Source organism: Chiloscyllium punctatum, chromosome 32 (assembly GCF_047496795.1).
Source record: "Chiloscyllium punctatum isolate Juve2018m chromosome 32, sChiPun1.3, whole genome shotgun sequence".
NCBI lineage: Eukaryota > Metazoa > Chordata > Chondrichthyes > Orectolobiformes > Hemiscylliidae > Chiloscyllium > Chiloscyllium punctatum.
The window spans coordinates 64,882,603-64,908,117 of NC_092770.1; the positions used below are offsets into that span (position 1 = coordinate 64,882,603).

Here is a 25,515-nt window from a genome sequence, read left to right on the forward strand (position 1 = left end):
ACCTGAAATAGCCACCAATACTTGATTCCTAAATGCTTAGACGTGGAGCTTTCCGTCTACCCCCACGTACAGAAAAAAATTCCAATATTAAGCAGGTCTGAATGTTCCTTATAAAATCCCCTTTTCTGCACTGGAGCAAATTAGAGATTTTTTTCAATAATTTTCATTTGAGAAGTTCAACAAAGTACAATCAGTAAAGTCTGAGCTCCCAATCGATCCATGCCTCTTTTTTTCACAGAAAGGAGTGGTTTTCTGAGCAGGAATTAGTTGCACCTGTATTTTCACTGTTTCACTTCTCCCTTTGAGTACTACACGTACAAGTAAGAAGTAACCTGCTCTGGATAATCTTCCAATCTCACATCTCGGTGCTAACCTGCTCTCTGTTTGAACTGGGAACACCTCTTCTGGAAGTGCTCGTAATAACACTGGGTAAAGGAATCAAGTCAGACCTCGACATTGATATCCCTGACAGTGCTGCTTTGGCTCATCTCAGCTGGCCCACCAGTGAGAGTTTTGAGTCACAGCGATGGAAACCAAGCCCTTCGGTCCATTGAGTTGCCCACCAGCCACTCATTGCTTCCTGATCATCCCACTGCCTAGTGCAAGTTTGAGCCTGGCAATGATGCTGCCCATAGTTGAGCAGCCACTCTTGTGTGAGTGAGAGCTGCCTTCCTGCGGTCAGTGAGAATCATCAGTCCCAGAGGTGGAAAACTAGAAAGTAAAGAAACTGGGCAATGTAAAAATGTAGCATAATGATTGGCACACCGACCTTTTAAGAATGGCCAACCTGATGGGTGATCCAAATTGAATTGAGTTTATGGAGGTGGCAACAGGGGTGTGGGTGAATGAATTCTCAACAATTTAGCCGCTTGCTTGAATAATGGACTTTCGAACTTGTATTTCAGTACTCCAAGGGTCCATTCATTCTGATGGCATCTTCACAAATGCATGCACACACACCCTCCACGCACAGATACTCCACACCCCCACCATGTGCGCACACCCCCACATGCACACACCCACCCACCCCCATACACACCCATGCGTGCACACTCCCCTCCACACACATCATCCCCCACCACACACCCAAGAGTACACACACCCCAAACATGCATGCCTCCCCCAAACACATACCCACCCCACGTACACACCCCCACACACATCCCCCACACGCGCACACCCCACCCAAGCATGCACACCCATGCTCCGCACCCCCCACACACACGCACTGCCACCCCCCCCCCCCCCCCCATGCATGCGCACACACGCACATCCACATCCCACACATCCTCTGGCACCCACCCACCCTCTCTCTCTCTCTCACACACACACACACACACACACATTCAGCATTGTTGCAGCAAAAAGAGAGATGTCAATATAAACAATAATTCCGGTCTGGCCACGATTATGTCAGTTCTTTGTCTCCGTACGCTTTTCAGGTAAAGAGCCTCTGGACAAAATGCAAATCAATGCCTCGCAGAACTCCTTTGTGCTAAAGGGCTTGTTGCCAGCAACAGTTTACAGAGTGCGAGTTATTGCCGAGAACCAAGCGGGCCAGTTGCGGAGTAAGGACGAGCGGTTTGAAACCCGTCTACCAGGTGAGGCAGCGAGTGGAAGAGCAGCCGGCTCGGGCCTCCCTCCCTCCCTCCTGAGCGACCGACCCGGGCTGGTTGGGGGTGGGCCATGGGGCTGACTGTATGAATCCCTGAGCAGGCTCTCTCCGTAGTTTGTGCCGACACTGTCAGAGCTTGAACGCTGCTCTAACTTCAGTGAATCGGCGACGTTATCCTTCGGAGCAAGTTGAGGATTGTCTCGATACTGACCTTGTCAAAGCCTCTTGAGTCATTTTAAAGTGGGGCTTCCCAAGTCTTCCCTGTCAGTGCCCGTGCTTAACTGTCCGTCATTGAACACGAAGACTTCACAAATTCCGCTGGTGAGGCCGATTTCTCCCCCAGAGGCAAAATCAGGAAATATAAGAGCTCAGTTCTTAAAGGGCTTGTCAGGGGGAGTGGTATTCCCCTCACCCCAAAAAGAAAAGGATGTGGGTGTCAGGGGATCAGTTGAAATTTTCAAAACTGAAGTTGATGGGATTTTGTTTTTGAAGGATGTGATGATCTTCAAGGATATGGAATGAAGGCAGGTCCTTGGAGGACTGATAGACATCAGACACTACCTGTTTGAGTGACAGAAGAGGCTTGTGGGCTGAATGGCCTACTTCAGTAGTCAACATTGGAAATGCCATGCTGAAGGACTATTGCATGTCTGTGTGCAGAGGGCATGTATTTGTCAAGTCAAGTGAATGCTGCCTGCTGGGACAACTGGTTGCTGCAAACCGTGCCTAACTCTAGTTGCTTAATCAGAGAGCACATTCTGCAGTTACAACCAACTACGTAGCTTTACTCATGAAAAACAAAGAATAGTTTGCTTTGACAGCTATGAAGTGGGTCTCCTCAACCTAGTGTTTGTCATCTTGGCTGTAGGAAGAGGAAACAGCCTGTTGTTTTTGTATTTATCCAGTCTTAGGATTCATTTGGTAGCTTTGTCTGGCTCAGTATGGTCCTGACACTTCTTGGCATTGAGGGTCTTGTCAGACACATTCTCTCCCGCAGCAAAGGCATAACTCAACAGGATCTGTACTGGGCCTGGTGCTCAATATTATATTTCATCAATACTTCATTCATCCCTCGCTGAACCAACATGACAGTTTTACACAAGAGCTTCCACTCTGTAGTGAATGCCAGCACTTTGAATAAATCTGCAGGTCGGCCTGACAGTCCTACCATTGCTACGTTTAAAATTTGGCATCCAGTAAAAGTGTCATGTTGATGGAGCCTGACACATTCGAGTGCTATTTGATCTGTTGGATCCAGCACTTTAAAGAGACAGTGTCCCTTTTTCTATCTGAGGAAGGGACCCGAAACATTAACTCTGATTTCTCTTCACAGACGCTGCCAGACCTACTGAGCTTTTCCAGCAACTTGTGTTTTTGTTCCTTTTCTATATCGCCTGCTCCGATTGGGGTTCACAGCTGTCAAGTGAAATCCAGTCTAATCTTTTACCACTGGGCACTCAGCGTACACTCAGCTGGACACTCCATGCCAGGCTGTGTTGGCAGAGCTCCTAAACTATAGTAATTATGAAAAATCCCAAGTTCACCTTAACTAGCCCAGAGGTGGCTATTGAACCACATGGGGCATTACTTCAGTAATATTTTAAAACAGCATTATTACTTTACCCCTCTCTTTGTGTTTTTGGGTTAGTCATCGCAGTTCCAAAGGATCGACAGTATGAAAAAGAGGGAAGGGTTGCTCAAAGGTTTTGACTGGTTTTTCTTTCTCCCAACCTTGACAAATTTCCAAGGGTGAAAATGGCAATTTGAAAGCACATAAAAGTCTAGAGAGACTTCCTTGAATACTATGTCACTAGTTGAACTCATCTTGTTTCTGCTTGGGTTGCTTCCCTAGATGGAGGTCCTGAGTAATGGTCTTTTAAACAGCTAAACCAGGTTAAGCTCAGCTAAGCGTCATTATCATTGCCCCAGAATTCCTGTGAGCAATGCCATGCGTGATCAATTCCTGGCATGCTAATTTTGATACTCAAAACCCTGTGAGAGTTGTGTCGAGCTTTCTAATCTTCCTCATCATCAGTTTACACATCTGATTCCCACCGTCTAACCATGGCCCATAATCTGAGGGTGGTGCTAGACCTGAGGGATGGGAAAGTTCCTTTGGAAAGTCAGAAAAGGACAATACAAAGAGAAATAAAAAGGGATACTGTGTCTTTAACTCTTTCACTGGCCAGCTTCATTCATGTGTTATCTTCTTTTTGTGACTGAAAGCTTTGCAGGAACATTTTAACTTCTCTTTCATCAGATAATTATGCACACCTTGAGGTGCTTATACGGACAAACTCGTTTATGGTGCATGTTTATGTGATTGTGGCCAGAGAAAGAGTTGGCGTTCAACTGCAAGGCTCGGCATACACCCTTAAAGTCACTTGCATGACTCGTCAAAGCTCTGGTGATGGTTTTCTGGCATTTGAGTTTGGCGAGTGAAAGATTTGATGAGGCATGTTTTGGAAACGTTCTGGCTGTGCAGTTATTGCTCGCTTGCAACTTTGATGAATAGCAGGAATCAGTGCACCATAGAGGAATGTGCTGCTGCTGCTTCTCCCTTTGTAAGGTTGTTTTTAACTCAACACAACTCCACTGACAATAGAAGTTGAGGTGGCCTTTGCTAAGTTGCGAAATGCTTTGGTGCTGGTTGAGCTCCCTTTTGGTTGCCCATCATCATTCTCTCTCTCTCTTTTTCTTGCCTTTCTTCATTGCTTGCATGCTACTTTGTGCCCCATATGTTGCCTTGTTATTTGATTTTCAAAGCGAGTTTGCACTGTCATTGAACGTTCTGTGAAATCTCCACCATATTGGATTGCATCCCCTTTCCTACCCACAGTGCATATTCAGCAGCAACATTGAACGCAAAGTGAGGCTAACTGAATTAAATCTCAGTCCATAGGTTGGTTTATTTTGGAGAAGAGGAGAGTGGTATTGGTAGCTATATAATTGCGCCTATGTTGTTTTATTTGAGTCTTTTGTTCTGTCAAAATTGTATCAGATAATCCTGAAAGTGAATGCTGTCTTCACAAAAAAATCACGATGTTTGCTCTTCAAGATAATAAAAATGTAAAATGCTGGAGAAACTCAAGATTAGGTAGCATCTCTGGAGTCTGAAGAAGATCTATATTGGATGAGAAATGTTCATTCTATTCCCGAGAGAGAAACAAAATTCATGTTCCCAGTATGATGGGACCCCTCTTCAGAACTCGACTGAAGCTGCCAGATCTGGGTTCCTCCAACATTTTTCCATTTTTATTACCGATTTCCAGCATCTACAGTATTTTGCTTTTATCTGAGTGCTCTTCATAATAATTGTGTTTGGAATGCTTTGCTATGTTCTGAGTGATGTCAAGTGCAAAATCTTTCTTGTTTGCTAGCTACTTCTCTATGAACCCTCATCTTCCAAGGTCGAGCTTCACAAGTTAAACTTTACTTTCTCAGAACTTTCATAATATTGTGCCCCTTTCACAAAAGTACAAGGTAAATGTTAACATTATGCATCCCAGAGATTATTTAGTTGACGGTTCATTTGTTTTTTTCTTAAGTATGAATGTGATTTAATTAATAAGACAATTCCTTCATGTTGCAGATCTTTTCCTGTGTTATGGGATAGACAGGGCATGTTCAAATGTAATATTTGTGGCAGCCAAAGTCCAAGTTATTTGTCCCTGATTCCTGCCAGGGAATTGTGAAGCTATATTATGTCATTGCTGGATTCACTACACTCTCTGTATATCAGTTGTTTCTGTTGGCTACTTAAACATGTCAGAAATATAGCAGAAACCTCTCTTGTGAGTTGATGTGTGACTGCATTGTGTTCTTCTTAAATTGCATGACATCTTATCTTCTGGAGGATGCAATAGTGTGTTGGGATATTGGTGTAGTATAGATATATGGATAGCACAATGGCACAGTGGTTAGCACTGCTGCCTCACAGTACCACGAACCTGGGTTCAATTCCAGCCTCCAGTGACTATCTGTGTAGAGTTTGCATATTCTTCTGTCTGCGTGGGTTTGCTCCCTCAGTCCAAAGATGTGCAGGTTAGATGGATTGGCCATGCTGAATTGCACATTGTCTCCAGGGATGTGTAGGCCAGGTGAATTGGCCATGGGAGATGTAGGGCTACGGGGGCGTGGATCTGCGTTGGATGCTGTTCGGCGGATCGGTGCAGACTTAATGGGCTGAATGGCCTTGTCAGCACTGTAGGGATTCCATGATTCGAAATCTGAAGGTTACCGGTTTACTGGGAAAACAAAGACAGATGCCTCCTCCCCAATTGCTGTTGAATGTTCCCTGCTGGAAAATGTGTGTAGGTGTTTTGGAGCTCCATTGGAGCCATTGCATCCATTGCTGAATATGTATTGGCCCACACAGTGTCGGTGTATCGGATATTGCAAAGGAGAAAGGAAGTAAAACTGGAACAATGACCATGGATATGTCAGGACAGCAGACTAGAGGAGACAGGTTCAAGACCCTTTTGGGCTTTGCTTAGGCAACAGTCAGTATCTCCAAGAAAGTTGGAGAGAAATCTGGTGGGTGGGGCGGAGTGCAATTCGTTCAGCAGCTACTACTTTTGGAAAGAGCAGTGTTGGCTTTGAGTGACAGTGGGGAGTATTAGTTGAGATGGTTACTGTACATCACTTCCTATTTTCAGTGAAATTTATGGACAAAACATCAGGAATGATGTACAACAGCTGAACTGAGATCAAAATGTTTTATACTGTCACTTAAAGGCATCAACATTTCATGATTGATATTAAAAACTTTGCTTCTACTGCACTGACTCGCTTGGAAATGGTATAGTTAAAGGCTATGGAATTACCTCAAGCATTTGGGTGTTATTTAAGTTTTGTTAAAGTATTGCCCGTGAGTCAGATTCACATTGTGTGCACAAAAATTATTTTCCGCTTTAATTATTGTGTGTTTGGATAACCTATTTCCAATGTACAATGCATTCGGAATTCCACACAGAAAATTCCTAGGGTCACTATCTTCCCTTACCCTCACTTATTTCGCATCTTAATCAATGTTTTCTCCCTCTCTTCCTTTCAAATAATCGGTCCCTCAGCCATGGCAAGTCGACAGGTAGACATTGCTACCCAGGGTTGGTTCATTGGATTAATGTGTGCCATCGCCCTCTTGATCCTGATCCTCTTGATTGTCTGCTTCATCAAAAGGAATAAAGGCGGCAAATATCCAGGTGAGTGAATCTTTCACTAGCCCAGTGTTCAGAGCCTGTGGAGAAGTTTGATTCATGTTTGTGCTAGGGACCTATCCTGGCCTTAAGGGCAGTGCAGAGCAGGCCAGTTTGGCATAATTTTAAACAGATGTTGCCTGAGGAAAGAGCTGACAGGATTTTGTTCTTCAACTCTACAAAGCTACACGTAAAGGAGCCCCTGGGCAGGTGCGTTCAGATCTTTACTGGGATGTGAAACTGGAATAATGATCATGTGGATGTCAGGCCAGCAGACAAGAGGACACAGGTTCAGGGTCACAATGAACAAGTTGAACAGATGCACCATCAAGAGCAACAAAGAAAGTGTATGTTACAAGTCATTAACAAAGGGACTGGAAAGGGTTAGGCCATTAGAAAGAGGAATTACTTTTGATGATCCACCTTCATGGTATAACTGAGAATGACGCTACTTTCTCTTTAGTCGTCAGGCAAGTTTAGTTTACACAGGGACTGCAGATGCTAAAAATCAGAAACAAGAACAGAAATTGCTGGGAAAGAACTCAGCAAGTCAGCCAGCATCTGTGGAGAGAAAGAAGAGTTAACGTTTCAGGTCCAGTGACCGTTCATCAGAACTGAAGTCTTTGTCTACCCAACTGTGTTTCTGTTTCCTTGGGCTCTATCTCCACCTTTCGTTCATTTCTACTCCTTGCACCAACTCTTCTGCATAAATAGCAACCTTTTCCCAGCTACCATCAGTTCTGAGGAAGGGTCACTGGACCCGGAACATTAACTCTGCTATCTCTCCATAGTTGCTGCCGGAACTGCTGAGTTTTTCCAGCAATTTCCGTGTTTGTTTGTGTGTATAAATTTGCAAAGGATTGGAATCTCCTTTTCAGGCATGAATTGAATCCTTTCCCCTCCTCACTTCCTGTGTTGGATACAGATCTCACCAGAAGTGGGGACCCAGAGAATCAGGATGTAATTTTCTACAGTTTAGCAGTGTTGTGCAAGATGGTTATTACCTGTAACATCACAAGATAAGGCCTGTCCATCACGATGTGAAGGACTTTGGGCACTTGTGACACAGTGGTAGTGTCCCTACCTATAGAGCAGGAGGCCTGGTTTCAAGCCCCACCCACTCCAAAGGTGTGTAGAAACATCTCTGTACAGGTTAATTCAGAAACGTTCACCATGGACAATCCCTGTGAATAGCTAACCAATGTTCTGTCTGCTCAGTAGATTTGTATTAGGCATCATGAGGAAACAGGTTCAATTCTGTGAGATGCTGTCAGGTCAATTTGTCCTCGAGTTGAAGCAGGTCTTTCACAAGAGACTATCCTTCATCTGAGGTCATAAAACTGGCTGAGGATTAATTAAAATCCTTTCCAGTTGAATCAGGATTGAGCCTATCCTCTGCCCAAGGTATTGTATCCCTGCCTTCATGGTTTAGTTAGCTTGGCAAATATCTAAAAGAAGGATTGGTGGCAGTGAATCCATCTATTATTGTTTGTAAGCTGACACCCTACATTATAAGAACGGTTACCCTCCTTACTGTGCTTAAACACTCATTTTGACTGATCTAGGAATTTGGGCCTGTTGGATTTGGGAGGGGGGAAGATAACAACGCAGTAGGTTTTAATGACATTGAGAATGTTTTGATTTAAAGTTACCACCAAAATTGAAGCCAATGACACTTAGGGCTAAACTGCCTGCCTTTACACATTGCTGTATTGACAACCTAGGTCAGTGTTGAGTCCAATAAAGCTGACATACTCTGTTCTGTCACTCCTCTCTTCTCCACGTTTCCCTCCATTCCATCCACCTTCCATTTCACTCCAGTCAGACCCACCCCACTCCTCCCTCATTGCACCCCAGTGTACCCACCATCCTCCACTTCACTCCGATCAGTTCCACACCTTCCTCAGGAAAGGGTTGTATCTCCGAATGCAAAGCAACGCACGACTTTAATGCGTGCCTTTTTTTTTATAATTGTTGATGATTACAGTCAAGGAGAAAGAGGATGCTCACGCAGATCCTGAGATCCAGCCCATGAAAGAAGATGACGGAGCCTTTGGTGAATACAGGTGAGCATCTGCCCTGTACTCTGTCGCCTGCCTCTTGGTACTACCCCATTGAAGAGCTAGCCGGCTGGTCAGAGTCCTTAACCCTGGACCCATTGAACGTAGTGAGCTTTGAAACTGTGAATGGTCTGTGTTGGGATTGTGGCTTTTTTAATTGCAAAATCTTGTTTCCTCCCACTTTGTAGAAAAACCTGAACGCTACGTTCTGCAGTGACTCCCTTATCCCGTAAATGTACATGTAAATGAGTGTTTCGTATGTCAATCCCTGACATCCCAATTTCATCACTTGAACTAAAACTGCTCTCTGCCTCTGACTTCGTACATCTAATGCAGCTGTAACAATGCACCAACTTCTTTAAAAAGAAAAACTGGCACTGGAAGTAATATCTAGTCATTCGACGCTTAGCGAACGATTAGAGTCGATCGTTTCACAGGTTTGCAGCTTCCGGGTCGCGAGCTCAGGTTGTGGAAAAGGCCACAGTGGATGCTCTTAAGAAGGAACGTCCTCCCATACTCGAACCATGGGGTAGAAAAGTGAACACTAGTCAGGAGACAGAAGAATCAGAGACTTTGACAAAAGCAGAGAAAAACCAAGCAGGAGAGGAGAGGAGAGTATTTCCTTGATTTTTGAGGGTGGCATTGGCAAAGTAGAGGTTTCTCTGGGTTCCATCCCTGAGGGAAGCTGTGCTGATTGAATGGCAAGTTGCATGTGTGACCTTGCTATAACATCCCTTTTTAGGGAGAACAATCACTGAAAAAGAATCCAACCCCTGTTGTTTCATATGAGCTCATTGAACTGGTTCCATTTGTTGAAGTTGGTCCAGGGAAACCAATTCCGACAAGGGGGGAGTTCACCTCAAGGGAGCACTACAGTAAAATTTGATTCCGACAATTCAGGAGCCAAATCAAGAAACACGTGTTTGCACACGGGGTGTCCAAAATCTGAACTCCCTCCCCAAGAGGCTATGATTGCTGGGGCTTTCAGGTGACATCATCAGATTGTTAGGAGGTGAGGGATATGAAAAGCAAGGAAATTCAGTTCAGCTGCAAACTATTATAATCTGAATAGCAGAATTGACTTGAGGGGCTGAATCGTCTCCTGTTGTTCCCACTGATCTCCACTGCCATGCTAGAATGAAAGCAAAGTCGCTGTAATAGTGAGGATGAAACAGTGGATTGTCTTAGCTTTTCAGGGAAGGAAATCTGCTTTCGGTCCTTATCTAGTTTGACCTACATGGGACTCCAGACCCAGAGCAATAGGGTTGACTCTGAAGTACCCTCTGAAATGGCCAAGCATGTCATCAGCTATATCAAGCAACACCACCACCCCCCCCCCTCCAAAATGTTGAACTGATAAAACTAGATGAACCCCCCCCATGGTCAGCCAGGGTGCTAGAAATGCCAATGACAAGCCACTTCCAGTTGATTCTGCAAACCCTTCCTGGCTGACATCTGGGGTCCTATGCCAGCATTAAAGCTGTCCACAGATGAGTTGTACCTTCTAACCTGTACCGTAGAGACGTTGTGTGACCAGGCCAGTCCCAGGGGTGGCAGTATGCAGTCAGCACATGGGAATCATCAACACTAACACACCAGATCCCATCAAGCTTTATCGCTTAGATCCAACATAATCAAGGAAACCTCCAGCTAAATATCACCCAGCATCCTCTGTCAACTAAGGAATGGGTACTTCTCCACCTTGATCACAAATTGGATAAAGTACCAATCGGAGCAAGGTCACAGGATGTTGTCTGGGCAGAGAGCTCATTGCCTGTCAGCAATAGTAACTCGATAGCTCCGCCCCCTGACTGAACTGGCTGAGTCCTGAAGGTCAAAGCTGCTTACGCTACTTCTACAGTAGGTGGTGTAGGAGCCAATATGAATGATACAACTTTCTTGATTTCAACCTGGGGCAGCTTCTATGTGCATTTAGATCATTGGTCAGAGTGATCACTGCTGCAAGTCCGTGCGGCGACAGTCTCACCCCCGCACTTAGGCTACCGTCATGTGACACTATCGACGTGCAAATGGGATACATGCAGAATAGAGCCAGCAGTTGTGCATTCAAGATGTGCAATGGCCCACACCAATCTGTAACCTTGAAGCTTGGCATATCCCATGTGCTGCCACTGCCATCATTTTAATGGAGCAATTTAGTTCTTAAAAATGAGCTGCCAGTTGAGTGAAGCGACTATGTTGGACTAAACGCACACCAAGCAGTGGAAACAGCATGTTATCGACTGCTAAGGAACCCCATAACTAACACATTTGATTTCATGGGAGGAAGAGGTCCAACCAGCGCATCCATTCAATGATAGCCTAAGTACAAAAGCTAAGGCTGCAGAACCTGTGAGCATTCTCACAGCCAGAAGTGTTGAATGAGGTCGGTTCCAGCACAGATGCACCTTTCCAGCTGATGGTGATATTGAGAAATAGTCGATTACACTGTAAATTGCACAGTCTTGTGTCCCTCCAAGCCAAGCCCTTGTAGTTTTGGCACCTGCCTGACAAAATGGAATATTCCCACGCCTGTCTTGTCCATAGAAAATGGGGTCAATTACCATTGGTCTCATAGTCTCGATCATCAGCTAAGTCACGGAGGGTAGTGTTGATAGTGCTATCAAGGGGCACTGACACAGAACAGCCTCTCACTGATACTCAGTTTGTGTTTGGCCTGGGCCACTCCACTTCACTACACCGTCATTCCAAGTGTATGATCCTCATCACACACAGATCCATGTACTTGAGTTTGGACCCAGGCACAATCCCTTTTCTTCCTCGCCATTAACAGGGCCAAATGGATCACCAGGATAGATCGGGGATTCCCATCAGACCACCACCTGCGGTTTATATTATGAACAGGAGATCCCTGCCCCAATTCCCGGTAGATAATGAGGGTTAGGGGTATGGACCAAAATACGGAACTGCGTAGGTGAGCTAAGAGTGACTGCCCTTGACATTAACATTGGACTGAGTGGAGTATCCCAGAGCCTGAGCAACATTGAAGTCAATGGGAATCGGAGGGGGAAACTTCTCCATTGGTTGGAGTCATACCTGGCACAAAATCATGTGTATGATTACTGCAGGCCAATTGTCAGAACTCTGGGATACTGCTGGAATTTTCTCACAGTATTGTCCTAGGCACAACCATCTTCAGCTACTCAATCACTTTACTATCATAAGATCAGGAGGAAGGGATGTTCATAGCTAATTGTGCAACATCGCTGCTCAAATAGTCGTCACTGCCCATACACAGCAACACTTGGGCAACATGCTTGCCACACAAGTGCCAGACAATGATCATATCCAATATGACAAAAGCCAACCGTCTCTCATTGGTGTTCAACAGCAATGCCGCCCCTGACTTCCCCACAATCAACAATCCTGGGTGTTGTCGCTGATCAGTAACTAAACTGGACCAGCTTTATAAAGACTGGCCAGAAGAGCAGGTCAGAGGCGGGAATTCTGCAGCGAGTAACTTGCAACTTGACTCCCTATCCACCATCTATGAGGGCCAAGAGAAGGGATGTTGCAAGGGTACATCGGGAGATGGTTCATCTCACACACAATGAATGCAAAACCTTGCACGCAGAATAGGTGATTGGATGGGCATTGTTTTGACTGCACACTGGAAATGTGAAAGGCCATCCTTCAGTTTTAATACAGGGCATGTCATGCCTAACATGAAAGTACAGATAACGTGCCTGTGATGTACTGGTTGGTGTGCCAAGTATGGTTTAGAAACATGAATTGTCTAGGTTGTGCAAATGGCAATCGTACTTAGATATTGAAAACAGAAGGTGCATCACAGCACCGCAGGCCGTAGAAATACTCGTGTCTCTATGATCTTCAATTACTTTCATAGAGTTTCCAGCCCTCCTGTCTTCACCCTCCAGCAACTATTTTCCCCCTCAAGCTATCATCCAGTTTATTTTGTAAGTTATCCTTGAACCTGATTTCTCTCACTTTCAGCAGCTTATTACAGGTCATGGTAACTCACTGACTATAAAAGTCTCCTTACATCATCTCCCCTTATTTGCTCTTTAGATCCGTGTCCCCTGACTCCTGCCCTATGACTGGAAGCAGTTTCCCCTTGTTTGCTTTTCATGATTTTGAAAATCTTCTCTTAATCTTTGTTTTTCATAGGAGACCAACCTCAGTTTCTTCATTTTATACGTATCAGTGAAGTATCTCGCTTATAAATTTCCTCCACATCTTTCCTAAGAGGTTGGCAGTCCTCCTGAAGTTCCAGGAAGCTCAGAGGAACAGAGGGATCTTGCAATGCCTATCCTAAGTTGGCAGGACAGGTTAATAGGGTTGTTATGAAGGCAGATGGGGCGATTGCCTTTGTAAGTCTTGGCATACATTACAAGAGCAGGAAAGTCATGTTGGAGCTGAACAGGGTTTTGGTTAGGCCACAGTTGAAATACGAGATGTAATTCTGGTCACCATACAATAGAAAGGATGTGATTGCGCTGGAGAGGGGGTGCAGAGAAGACTCAGTAGGATGTTGCCTGGAATGAAATAGTTTAGTTATGAAGAGAGGCTGGATAAGCACAGATTGTTTTCTTTAGAACAGCATAGATTGAACACAACCTGACAGAGGTGTATAATGTTATGAAAAGCGTGGGCAGGGTGAATAGAAAACAGCTGTTCCCTTTAGTTGAAGAGTCAATAACAAGGAGGCATAATTTTCAGAGTGGGTTTGAGGAAAATCTTTTTCACCCAGATGGTGGTGGGGGTCAGAAATGCACTGTGTTGGGAAGTAGTTGAGTCAGGAAACCTCTCAATCTTTAAAAAAACACTTTGAAGAGCACTTGAAATGTCATATCATTCAAGGCTACGTGCTGGAAAGTGGGACCAGTGTAGATTTGAATTAGTTTAGTTGCAGATTCAATGAACCGAAAGGCTTGTTCTGTACTCTGATTCTCTGGTTTATTTGAATTAACCACAGTACACTGGTTGAGGCATAATCAGTGTTTCTTAAAGATGTAGAATTACTTAATTGATTTTGAACTCTATGCATCTACTTCACAAAGCCAAGGGTCACATTGTGCCTGTTCTAACTGCCTTCTCAACATATTCAGCTGCCCCTGTTCCTGCATCCCCTTTAAATGTGCACCTTTTCCTTTCTATTGATTCAAAATAAATCATTCAAGTTCATCTGCCATCTTCCTGTGCACCACCATCACTGTAAATGCGGTGATGCCAACACCAGTTCCTGAGGTGTATGACTGAACACCTTCCTATCGCCTAATGAGCTGTCAGATTCACTGCTACTTTTTGCTTTCTGACCCTTAGCCAACTTTGTAACCACACAGTGAAAGCCTTTGCATCCCAACAACTTGGCTAACAAATGCATGAAGTGTCTTTTGAAAATTACTTCATCAATTCTCTTCAACCCAATGAAACATGTATTATTTTAACAAATCCATGCTGAGTTCAATTTATTGACCTGCATTTTCTTTATTTCACTGGTATCACATTTGATCCTGGAATGAGCTTCTGACTTCTCATTTGCACCTTGTCTAAGAGTGTCTTTCTCGACCTCCATCACTCAAGTTTGTTCCTGCTGCTGAAATCTTACAGCCCAATCTTTCCTCTGCATGCTTGGCTGGTCCCCCATGTTCCACAGAGTGGGTTTGAGGGGCTAAGCAACCTACTCCAATTCCTATTTCTTATAGTCTTTACCATTCCTGACCGTGTCTTCACCATTCCTGACCGTGTCTTCACCATTCCTGACCGTGTCTTTACCATTCCTGACCGTGTCTTCACCATTCCTGACCGTGTCTTCACCATTCCTGACCGTGTCTTCAGTTGTCTGTATATCATGTTCTCATTCCCTCCCTGCCTCTTTCCACCTCACTTACTTCCTTCCAGTTGCCGTTTGATCTATGGGCTGCCCTGGATCTCAGTATCAAGTTTTTTCTTCTATTTTTAACCAACCTGTGCATACATTGTTATGTGACACCTTTGGAATAGATGGGACTTGACCCCAGACCTCCTGGCTCAGAGGGAGAGACTCTACCACTGCACCACACAAACTCTCTATCAAGCTTTGTGTTATAGTGTGCTTAAACACTTCTGGGATGTTTCTTTAGCTTAAGGACAGTATATAAATACAAGTTGCTGACAATGGCTCTGTGGATTGTACCTCCCCAGCACTGTTGGAGTAGAAACAGTTATGTCTGGACGCTGGAGCAGGTTGTTTGATTTATTGCAGGTTTGATAATGCCTGGCATTCTATCAGTCGTGACACGCTGAGTGCTCGCTCTTTCTTGTATTGACTGTAGCCAAGGTCAGTTAATTGAGGAATGGGCATTGCCACAACCTGTAGACCTTTTACAAAGTAGGGGAGGTGATGGCCTCATGGTATTATCGCTGGACTGCTAATCCAGAGACCAAGGTAAAATTTTGGGGAACCTGGGTTCAAATCCCACCATGGCAGAGTGGAATTTGAATTCTATATTTAAAAAAAATCTGGAATTAAGAGTCTAATGATGGCCATGTTGGAAAAGCCCATATGGTTCACTAATGGCCTTTAGGGGAGGAAGCTGTCATCCACACGTGACTCCAGCACTGTGGTTAGCTCTCAACTTCCCTCTGGGATGGGTATTAAATGCTGGCCTAGCCACTGCCGCCCTCATCCCGAGAACGAATAAGCAAGTGCATCTAACGTTAGTGTTATTCATGAAAGCTGCACGCTTGCTCCAACCCAGCATTCGTTTTGCACCAAGAGTAAGCCCTTTCTTTAAAACTAACAGTTTGGGCCCTGCATCACAGATACGTGGGAAGGCACGTATGGATGAGTCGAAGTGAGCATCGATCAGGGTGGTGAGTATAGGTAAGAGAGGCAGGAGGCTCAGTTGATGGTCAGGAGGCCTGGATATTGGGACAGAGGAAGATGGATGTTGGATTGAGGAGTACTGAATAATGCATTGGTGAGGTAGGATGCAGAGTGAGGTGTATGGTGGAGAAGGGGGACTGTCAAGTTGGTGGGAAGATGAGAATTGGGACAAGCTTAGAGGATGGCAATCACTTGAGTACTCCAACAGTTGAAGAAGATGGAGTAGACAGGCATTCAGACTGGAGGGGAAGCAAGGAACTTAAAGGTCTTTTTATTTTTGGCTATTGTTTTGGATATCTAAGAGAGAGGGGTGACACTCTCTGGAAACAGAGGTTGCAGTTGCTGTGTGGGCTCCTCTGCAGGGCACAAGGCCTATCTGTACGTATATTTGAGGTGCAGCCCGAGGGGAATAACCCCAGCGCAAGCCTGAGGAACTGCTTTTACTGTGAGCTCATTTTAGAGTGAAAATTTGTGCTTAGGTGAAATCTGTTGATGCTTCTTGCCAAGCATCGTTTGACCATCGTTCAAAACCATCGCGAAAATTCACCAAATATTGGGGAAGCTGAATTGGAACAGGTGGCATGAAGCAGGATTTGACGAAATGTTGTCAAGTAAACTGAATCGTTTAGTGTGCAGAATGGTGGTCAGGCGCCTTCCCTCCTCTCAGGAGTCGGAGAAATGGGTCTAAGTGATAACTCTAGTGAATAGAGTTGGGACGCCTCACAAGGTGCCTTCAGAGAGAGAGAGAGAGAGAGAGGGAGAAAGGGTAGACACCACAGGAGTTAGGATGCATTATTTTCCCCTCCAACTACATTTTAATTTAGTCCCCTCCAATTTTTTTGGTACTCATGTATTGCCCTTGGTGGATAGTGCTTGTTAATTGTTCCTTTAATTAGAAATGTGGGTGGTTTGTTGGTGATTTAATTAAAAAGGACACCACTACGCTGTTGTGCTCAGGCTGCCTGATGCCTGATCCATGATTCAGGTTAAAAGGTGCTTCAGTGGAACAAAGCTATTTAAGGAACGTGAACGTTGTCTTCATGTGACTCTGGGATGGACAGGTTTGATCGTTGTCTTTTCATTTTTATTCAATTGCATCTTGATTTAGATCATAGCCATACAGCACAGAGACAGACCCTTCAGTCCAACTCGTCCATGCTGACTAAGTTTCCCAAACTAAACTAGTCCCACTTGCCTGCATCTGACCCATATCCCTCGAAACCTTTCCTGTTCATGTACCTGTCGAAATGTCTTTTCAATACTGTAACTGTACCTGCATCCACCACTTCCTCTGGCAGTTCATTCCACATACGAACCACCCTGTGTGTGAAAAAATTGCCCCCATGTCTTTTTCTTAAATCTTTCTCCTCTCACCTTAAAAATATGCCCCCTAGTTTTGAACTCCAAATTTCCATCTTAGGGAAAAGACTTTTGCTATTCACTTTAACTATGCTCCTCATGATTTTATAAACTTTATAACCTCCTATGGTCCAGTGAAAAAAGTCACAGCCTTAACCAGCCTTTCCTTATAACCCAAACCTTCCAGTCCCAGCGATATTCAGGTAAGCCATTTCTGAACCCTCTCCAATTTAATATTATATTCCTTTGCCATGCCTGTCTTCAAATCTCAACATACTGCATTGTTTTGAAACAATGTCCTTGTGGATTCCTGAATTGAATCTGTCCAATTTATGATAAAAACTTTGAAATTCAATTCAGCTTAGCAACTTTAGCCTTGACAAATAGATTTTAACAATTGTGGGACCTTTCAATAATCACTTACATCAGTTTCACCTCAGCAGTATTGGATTCATATCCTCTCAAGCCTGTCATGGAGTGACCCTTAACCCAGGCACATTGCCTTCATTTCTCTGACTGGAATGACCATCATCCCCCGCGACTTATCCCCCCTCACTCCTTCACCCTGACACATTGCCCTCTGGAATGACCCTTGACTCTGACACATTGCACTCTGGAATGACCCTTCACCCTGACACACTACCTTCTGGAATGGCCCTTCACCCTAACGCATTACCCTCTGGAGTGACCCTTCACCCTGACGCATGACCCTTGACCCTGACACATTACCCTCGTTCCCATCAAGAATTGATTAGCCCCGGCATACCGCTGCAGCGGGTTTTGAAGATTGATCATTTTCTGGGACCCTGTGGCAAGATTGTGAATGATTCCAATCAGAATTGGCTTGAGAAGCAGCAAGTGCCTTTTCCTCCTCCGATATCAATAGTTGGGATAAATCTTCCAAGACACAGCCATCGCCTGGAGTTGCGGGGAATGAGATTGCCGATTGTTTCAATGATTTCTGTTAAATAGAATAATTTTTCAGGTGGCACGCTGGCTCAGTGGTTAGCTCTGCTGCCTCACAGCGCCAGGGACCTGGGTTCAAACCTTGGGTGACTGTCTGTGTTCTCCCTGTGTCTGGGTGGGTTTCCTCTCATAGCCTAAAGATGTGTATGTTAGGTGGTTTGGCCATGCAAACTTGCAGGCTGGGTGGATTATCGATGGGAAAATATAGGGTTGGGGAATGGTCTGGGTGGATGCTCTTCAAAGGGTCAATGCAGACTCGATGGACCAAACCATTTCTTTTGCACTGCAGGGATTCTGTTCTATGATTTGTGAACCATGTCTCTTCAGAAATGCCCTTGGAAAGGCAAGGTTGTCAGCAGCATTCCCTCTACGCCGCACAGCCACTGGGACTCCGTATATACTGATCAGCATTGCAACACATTGGCTTCCACTTATAGGTTGGAGGGGGTAGGTGGGTAGGGAGGGGTATTGAGTGTGAAATAAGCTACCCGTATTGTTTCTAGCACTGGCTGCCTCGTTCTGGTTTTAATCTGTCCAATTTCTTGAGAGTAATGGTCTTGATAAGTCATGTCTCTGACTGGAACTTCGTGCCATTCATGCAAGGTCCAGGGGATCTGGGGCACTGGCCATTGATATTTTGAACTGTCCCACAGTGTCACTGCGCCAGGATCGAGAAGGGTCCTGAAGCATGTCTTTTGTGGCAAATCAAAGAAGATTTGAATTATTGTAATCATTTGAAATTTGGAGTTCTTGTCTTTGCATTTCTCAAGACGAGACAAAATGCTTCAGCAATATATCTTTGTTAACAATCTCTCTCTTTATATAAAAATAACACTGTATGTACAGACTCGTGTTCAGAGTCTAACTTCTAGCTCAGTGCCAAGAAAATCTTTTCTTCGAGTATCAATCTTTTCCATGCAATCTGAAAGAATCTTTCTCTGAAGTATTTCCTTGAAATTGCGATTGTGTGGATCAGATGTTCAAAGACTTCCGTGAAGCTGAAGACTCATATTTCTGTCCTTTTCAGAACTATTTACTGCCCTTTTTTCCCAATTTGCCTTTAATGAGGAGCTGGGTACTTGCAACTTCTTCAGTTGCTCTGAGCTACAATAGTGAGAGGGATCCTAACAGATCCTTGCTCCCAGCTGAGGAACTCCGCTCCTGGTGATGAGTTGGTAAATGGGTGCTGATCCAAGTGAGTGAATTTGTGCATGTTCATGCGAGCCGAGAGCAGGATTGAGATCAGGCAGTGTATTCCAGTCAAGAGGAGAGCATTGAGGGTGCTGTGGGAGCACTGTCCCATCACAGAAGAGGGAGTTGAGTATTGTGGGGGACATGGAAAGACATTGATGGATGGTTCCTTTATATGAGAGTGGGCTCTGGGTGTATTCACCAAAGAGGGAGGGGTGGGTATCCATCTATGTTCCTCAAAGAGGAGGGGTTCTTGACCCATCCCTTGCACCAGAGACAGAAGAGCTGTGTGACCTTTCCATTACACCCATGTTGATTGGTGTACATTTGGCAAATCTTTAAACAAAAAAATGGTTTTTCATAATGACCCTGTCCTTTTAATACACAGTAAGCACTTCTGAAGCAGTGAAGAGCACCATCTCCAATACAGTGCCAAAGGATTATTGTGATATTGAAGCCTTATGTGTTTTTGTAATTCTTATACCTCTTATACCTGTACTTGAATTTCTTTCCCGTTTTGTATGAGACATAAGCCCTGTAAGCTTTGTTGATGTGCATTACTGCTAATTATTTACAGATACATATATATATATATATCCATAGTATCTCTGTAATGTATAATTAGCTGTATGTTGCTGTCCATCTATAATGCCTAGCTGTTTCTACAAAACATTAGGGTGCAACAATTTACCAGTTGATGGGACTTGTTTTTTATGGCAGTGTTCCACTCACGGGGGCTACCACACCACTCATTCCTGATGAAGGGCTTTTGTCTGAAAAGTTGATTTTCCTGCTCCTTGCATGCTGCCAGACCTGCTGTGCTTTTCCAGCACTATTCTAATCTTGGCTACCACACCAGTGCCTGGGGGAACAGGTCAATGGTTGATGTGATGCCTTTACAGCCAACCAATCTGCCAGGGCCACCTCCCCTCCGCCTCAAATAAGGAATAGCTGGTTGGGGGGTGTGATATAAGATATCACTGCCAATCAAGGGAAGCCCCACTATCAGCCAACATATTCAGAGGGTTTAAATGCAGGATGGTGGGGGGAGGAGGGAAAGAGAAGGGAGGAGGAGGGGAAAATTTTGACAAGAAAATCCAGATTGTTGCACCTTAATGGAAATGAAGGGTGAATGTGTTGGTGCTACTTGGCACTGCGTAATGTTCTTGATCAGTAATGTTGTTTGTCTGGAAAGCTGAAACTCAATTGAATTTGTTGGACTTTTAACTTGATTCCGCTATTGTTGATTAAACCTCTGAGAACTGATGTGTAATCTTTTTTTCAGCGCAAGAGCTGGTTTTCCGCACTTTACACCCACAGGAGTTATTAATATGGAAGATACACATGTACAGAGAGACACACTCACAAGCTCTCTCTCAGATTCAGACACATCAACACACTCACTCTCTTTCTCTCTCTCTCACTCACTCACTCACACACACACACACACTCTCTCTCTCACACACACTCTCTCACACACTCTCTCACACACTCTCTCACACACTCTCTCACACACTCTCTCACACACTCTCTCACACACTCTCTCACACACTCTCTCACACACTCTCTCACACACTCTCTCACACACACTCTCACACACACTCTCTCTCACACTCTCTCTCACACTCTCTCTCACACTCTCTCTCACACACTCTCTCACACACTCTCTCACACACTCTCTCTCTCACACACACTCTCTCACACACTCTCTCACACAAAAATAAACCTACACACAGGCACCGACACAGATGCAGATCCTTTACTATCCATTGTCTTTTTCTCTCCGCACATTCAGCGCACCCATCTGCCTTGTAGACATTGGGTCCTGCCTGTAACCCACTCTCCAAGTCGTTCCTCACCATCCAGTATCTCACTCAAGTGACCAACCTTGATGTGTGAAGCTGGAGACTGCCCCCTGCTGTTCAAACACTGCTGACACAGACAAGCCCTTTCCTCGCCCATGCTGCACATGGGTACTGACAGGCAGGTGAACTCTACATGGTTTTTTATTTTCCTCTTCTTAAAGTAGGAGCATTAACACTGATTGTGGCAGCTGTATTGAAGATCATTAGCTTCACACGTAGCCTTCCAACTCACTGCCTCAATAAAATGAAAAGTCGGGATTGTCTGAGCCTACTTGTCCTGATGTTAGGATTCCCCTGATTCTGAATGCTTGGAATGTGAGCTCACTACTTTCAGACACGAGGAAAACCGATCATGTATTTTCTAATTGGTGAGAAGCTGGGAAATCTGGAGGAGCAAAACTTTGCAGCTGATGTGCTGAAAGTAATAAATACTAAACTGCCTAAAATAACTAGTGGATAGCTGAGGCTCTCAAGAAAAATTAAGGACTGTTCTCCAGAAGATCGGAATGAAAGAGTCAGGGTTGTGCTGCAGGTGGACAAAGGTTTGGTTAGACCTCTGTTGGGAACGTGCTTTCAGTTGTGGGCACCACACCAAAGGAAGATATTGTTGGCTTTGGAGGGAATGCTAAATGATGCAGCAGGCAAAAAACATTAAATACAATGGAAGTGATAATCGAGGCATTTAAACTGATAAAGTTTGATGGGAGCAAACGGAGAGGTGATTGCCTTGGGTGGGACAGTAGCAAGGAGAAGTGGAGATAAACTTAAAATCTGATCTCCACTATTCTGGGAAACACCTCACATAAAAGGTTGTGGAAATTGGAAAAGCTTCCTCCCGGTCCTCCAACTGAAAAATTGAGATGGACCTTTTAAAATGTAAAGTAAGAGCGATGAAGGTTATGGAACCAGGATGGTTAGGTGTAATTAGGATGTTAAAGAGCCATATTTAACTGGATAACAGAACAAACTACAGAAAGGCTGACTCCTTTTCCTTGGCTTCTCCATTCAGTTGTTGCTAACGAGCCTGTATTACTCCTTGTCTTTGTCTCTCAGATCCAGTGCATGTGTCACCAGAAGGTCGTGTGATGTGTCTTCCTGCTAATATGTACACACCTGAGTCATACATGCTCTGTTAGGTGGAATGTAATGCTTAGTTTTTGGGTTGTTTAATTCTCAGAACACAGATGCTTCCTCCAAGAGGGAGCTAAACAATCCAACAATGTCAAACATGAAGGGTTACACGCCTTCTCACCAAAACACCAACCTTTGCTCTTCTCACTTTCACTTCATGTAGTAGCTCTGCACTGGTGTTGGTGTGAAGCAACATGCAAAGAATTTTTTCTCACCTGATTTAAACAGCAAAGGCGCTTGAGTTATCGGTCAGCTAGGCAGCGGGTGGTGGCCCAATTCAGCGAGGCCCAGGCATACATCAGCACCATACAGAGAATTTGACTACTTGTACCTTTGGGAGAATTGACAATCAAAATTGGAAAGTGATGGCAATCTGGGTTAATCGAGTTCTGGAGTGCAAAGCAGTGAGCTATGGGCTCCAGTCCGTTATCGGGGAAAACCTGAAATGCAAACAGAAAATGAAATTGTAATCAAGCTGATTGGGAGTTCTAGTAAAATGCAAATTGCCAGTCGCAATTGTAAGTAAATTTTCTATTTAACTGTTTCAACCTAATCGTAGCTTCAAGTGAGACCTTGTCAAGCCGGAATTATTTGAGATTTGAATGACTAAAAATAGTTTCCATCATAAATCAAGATGAGGCATTCCATTTTGTAATGCCATCTTGAGTAATTTGCATACTTAATTTTTAAATTCTCCTTAATCAGGCTTTGACGTTAGCCATATTTTATTCAGAGTCCCTGCTCTTTTCCCTCAGTTGATTTGTTTCCTCTCAGTCCCATTAATGTATCAATTGGTCAATGCTTCATGAGTCCTTTATTGGATTGCTGGCCATGGAACTCTGCGTTTTGTGTGAATGAGATCCTATGACACACCCTCCTTTCTCCCAAACCCGGCAGTAACCAGTACCTGTGAGGGGTTAAGTGGCCAATGGAGGGAGCAGAAGGACAGGGGTGGTTGAATAAAAGCAGGAAACATTTGGAGAGAATTTCTTTCCCTACGACAGCGCTTTGCTAATCATGGAAGCAATATATATGGTGTGTTGACTGAAGCGAGTCTGAAAGGAAAGATATAGAAACAATGAGGGTCTGCCAACTGACTTTCATATTTAGACTCAGTTGAGGTGCATTGAATGCCAACACTTTCACAGCATCCATTATATGATTTTCTTTCTCTCACTAATGACAGAGTTATTTGGTTGTAAGCATCTCCACTGGGATCAATGTTCTATTCTACTCAACGTGAATTCTGATGCTCGGAAGGATAAGTGGTGGCAAGTTATAACTTAAGCAGCAGTGTGGAGTGGGGGGCAAGGTAAAAAAAGGAAACATACCATGCAGTTGCTGGGAATTTAAAATGTGGTTGGAAGATGAATTCAGGTCTTAGAACCTTTACATTTGCAGTTTATATACACTAGGTGTCCTGTCAGCAATGCATGCATTAATTCCTATCTAACAGTTTTAAAATTACTGTTTAATGTTGTCCAATGTCTAGATGTCATGAAGACTTCACTTTCCAATTGGATTTATTAGAAAATATCATTCACGTCCAAGTTAAGAATAAGTATGGCATTAATGAAAATATAAGGACAATTCTGATGCCCTGTCACTCAGTGTCGTCATCAAATCTGGGAAATACTTTGTCCTTTCCATCATATTCAGGAAGTGCATTAAGTATCTGTTGGACTTTTGATTTCTGCTGGCTCTAGGTGCCCCCTACATGAAGTACATTTGAGCACTCGGGATTCGTTTATGTTCACAAACAAAAATCTAGCACTGAAGTGCCAGTGAAAGAGAAGAAAGAATTGAATGCAAATGCAATGCTGGTGTGACAATATATAATTCCTTTATCTTAGAATAACCAAAGTACTGTAAGGCCATCGAAGTGCTTTTGAAGTGTGCTGCAGTGGGAGTTTGAAAATTGGAAATTGACTACCATAAAAGCAATCTGGAAAAAAGCCACAAATTGTTTCAAAGCTGCTAACAGCAGGTCAAGAATACAACCCGTCACCAATTGTTTGGGTAAAATTAAAAATCACACAACACCAGGTTATTGTCCAAAAGGTTTAATTGGAAGTACACTAGCTTTCGGAGCGACGCTCCTTCATCAGGTGATTGTGGAGGTCTTGATCGTAACAGAATTTATAGCAAAAATTTGCAGTGTGATGTAACTGAAATTATACATTGAAAAATTGATTGTCTGTTAAGCCTTTCATCTTTAGAATACAGTGATAGTTTCACTTCTTTCATGTGTAAATCACAAAACCCTTTTTTTAAAAGTTGCATTCTCTGGTTAGCTGTTAACAATCTCACTTTTTAGATTAGAATCAATCTAAACATCAGGTCATAGACAGAGAACACAGGGGGCTAACACCTTCAACATATTGTCTAGCTATCACCATTGTTAACAGCTAACCCGAGAATGCAACTTTTTTAAAAAAAGGGTTTTGTGATTTACACATGAAAGAAGTGAAACTATCACTGTATTCTAACAGATGAAAGGCTTAACGGACAATCAATTTTTCAATGTATAATTTCAGTTGTATCACACTGCAAATTTTTGCTATAAATTCTGTGTTACGATCGAGCAGCAGCCATAACTGAGTTGACAGCAATGAGCCATGTCAGCTGAATAGCCCAGGTTAACATTGTACTGTGTTAGCTGACTTCACCCAAACATTGGGATTAGAATTAGGCGATTATAATGTTTATGATCATCCATTGTCAGTTGTTAGAAAGAGTGCAGTGAGGATAGGATTGGTTAATCTGGTTGTGATTCCTTCCCTATCTGACCAGCTTTTCTATTTTTCACAGTGTTAGTCACCTGGCCTTTGAGCAATGATTCATGAAGACCTCCACCCCCCCCTCCCCCCCACCCCCACCTCCACCCCCACTGAGAGTTAACATTGATGAGAGTGAAGGAGCAGAAGATACTTCTGTTTTTTTTTAAATCATTTGACAATTACATTCTGTTCTCAATTTTTCTAGGCCTGTATCCTGAACAGGGTGGAAGGCTTTCCTGATTAATTTTCTTGATGGGGATGTGGATGTTTGGCACAATTTCTTTTTCTCTCTTCCTCGCTTTACTTTGCCATTGTCAGCATTCAATTCATAATTGTATACAAACTAGGAGCAGGGGTAGGCCGTCTGGCCCCATCAAGCCTGTTCTGCCATTTAATAAGATCATGGACGATCTGTTCATGGACTCTGCTCCATGTACCTGCTTGCTCACCATAACCCTGAATTTCTTTACAGTTTAAATGCTGACCTATCTTTGTCTTAA

General features: G+C 43.8%; 1 protein-coding gene across 23 annotated transcripts in view; it reads left to right on the forward strand.

Annotated features, from left to right (window-relative positions):
• Window positions 1-25,515, forward strand: part of nrcama (neuronal cell adhesion molecule a) — a 406,165-nt gene that overhangs the window by 375,172 nt on the left and 5,478 nt on the right. For 18 of the 23 annotated variants that reach the window (XM_072552544.1, XM_072552543.1, XM_072552546.1 and 15 more), the window contains 3 exons: window positions 1,443-1,601; window positions 6,688-6,819; window positions 8,801-8,879. In XM_072552544.1, the coding sequence (XP_072408645.1) occupies window positions 1,443-1,601; window positions 6,688-6,819; window positions 8,801-8,879 (370 nt within the window). Of the gene's footprint in view, window positions 1-1,442; window positions 1,602-6,687; window positions 6,820-8,800; window positions 8,880-19,627; window positions 20,506-25,515 lie in introns of those variants that run through there. The other 5 variants (XM_072552551.1, XM_072552552.1, XM_072552555.1 and 2 more) reach the window with 2 other exon arrangements.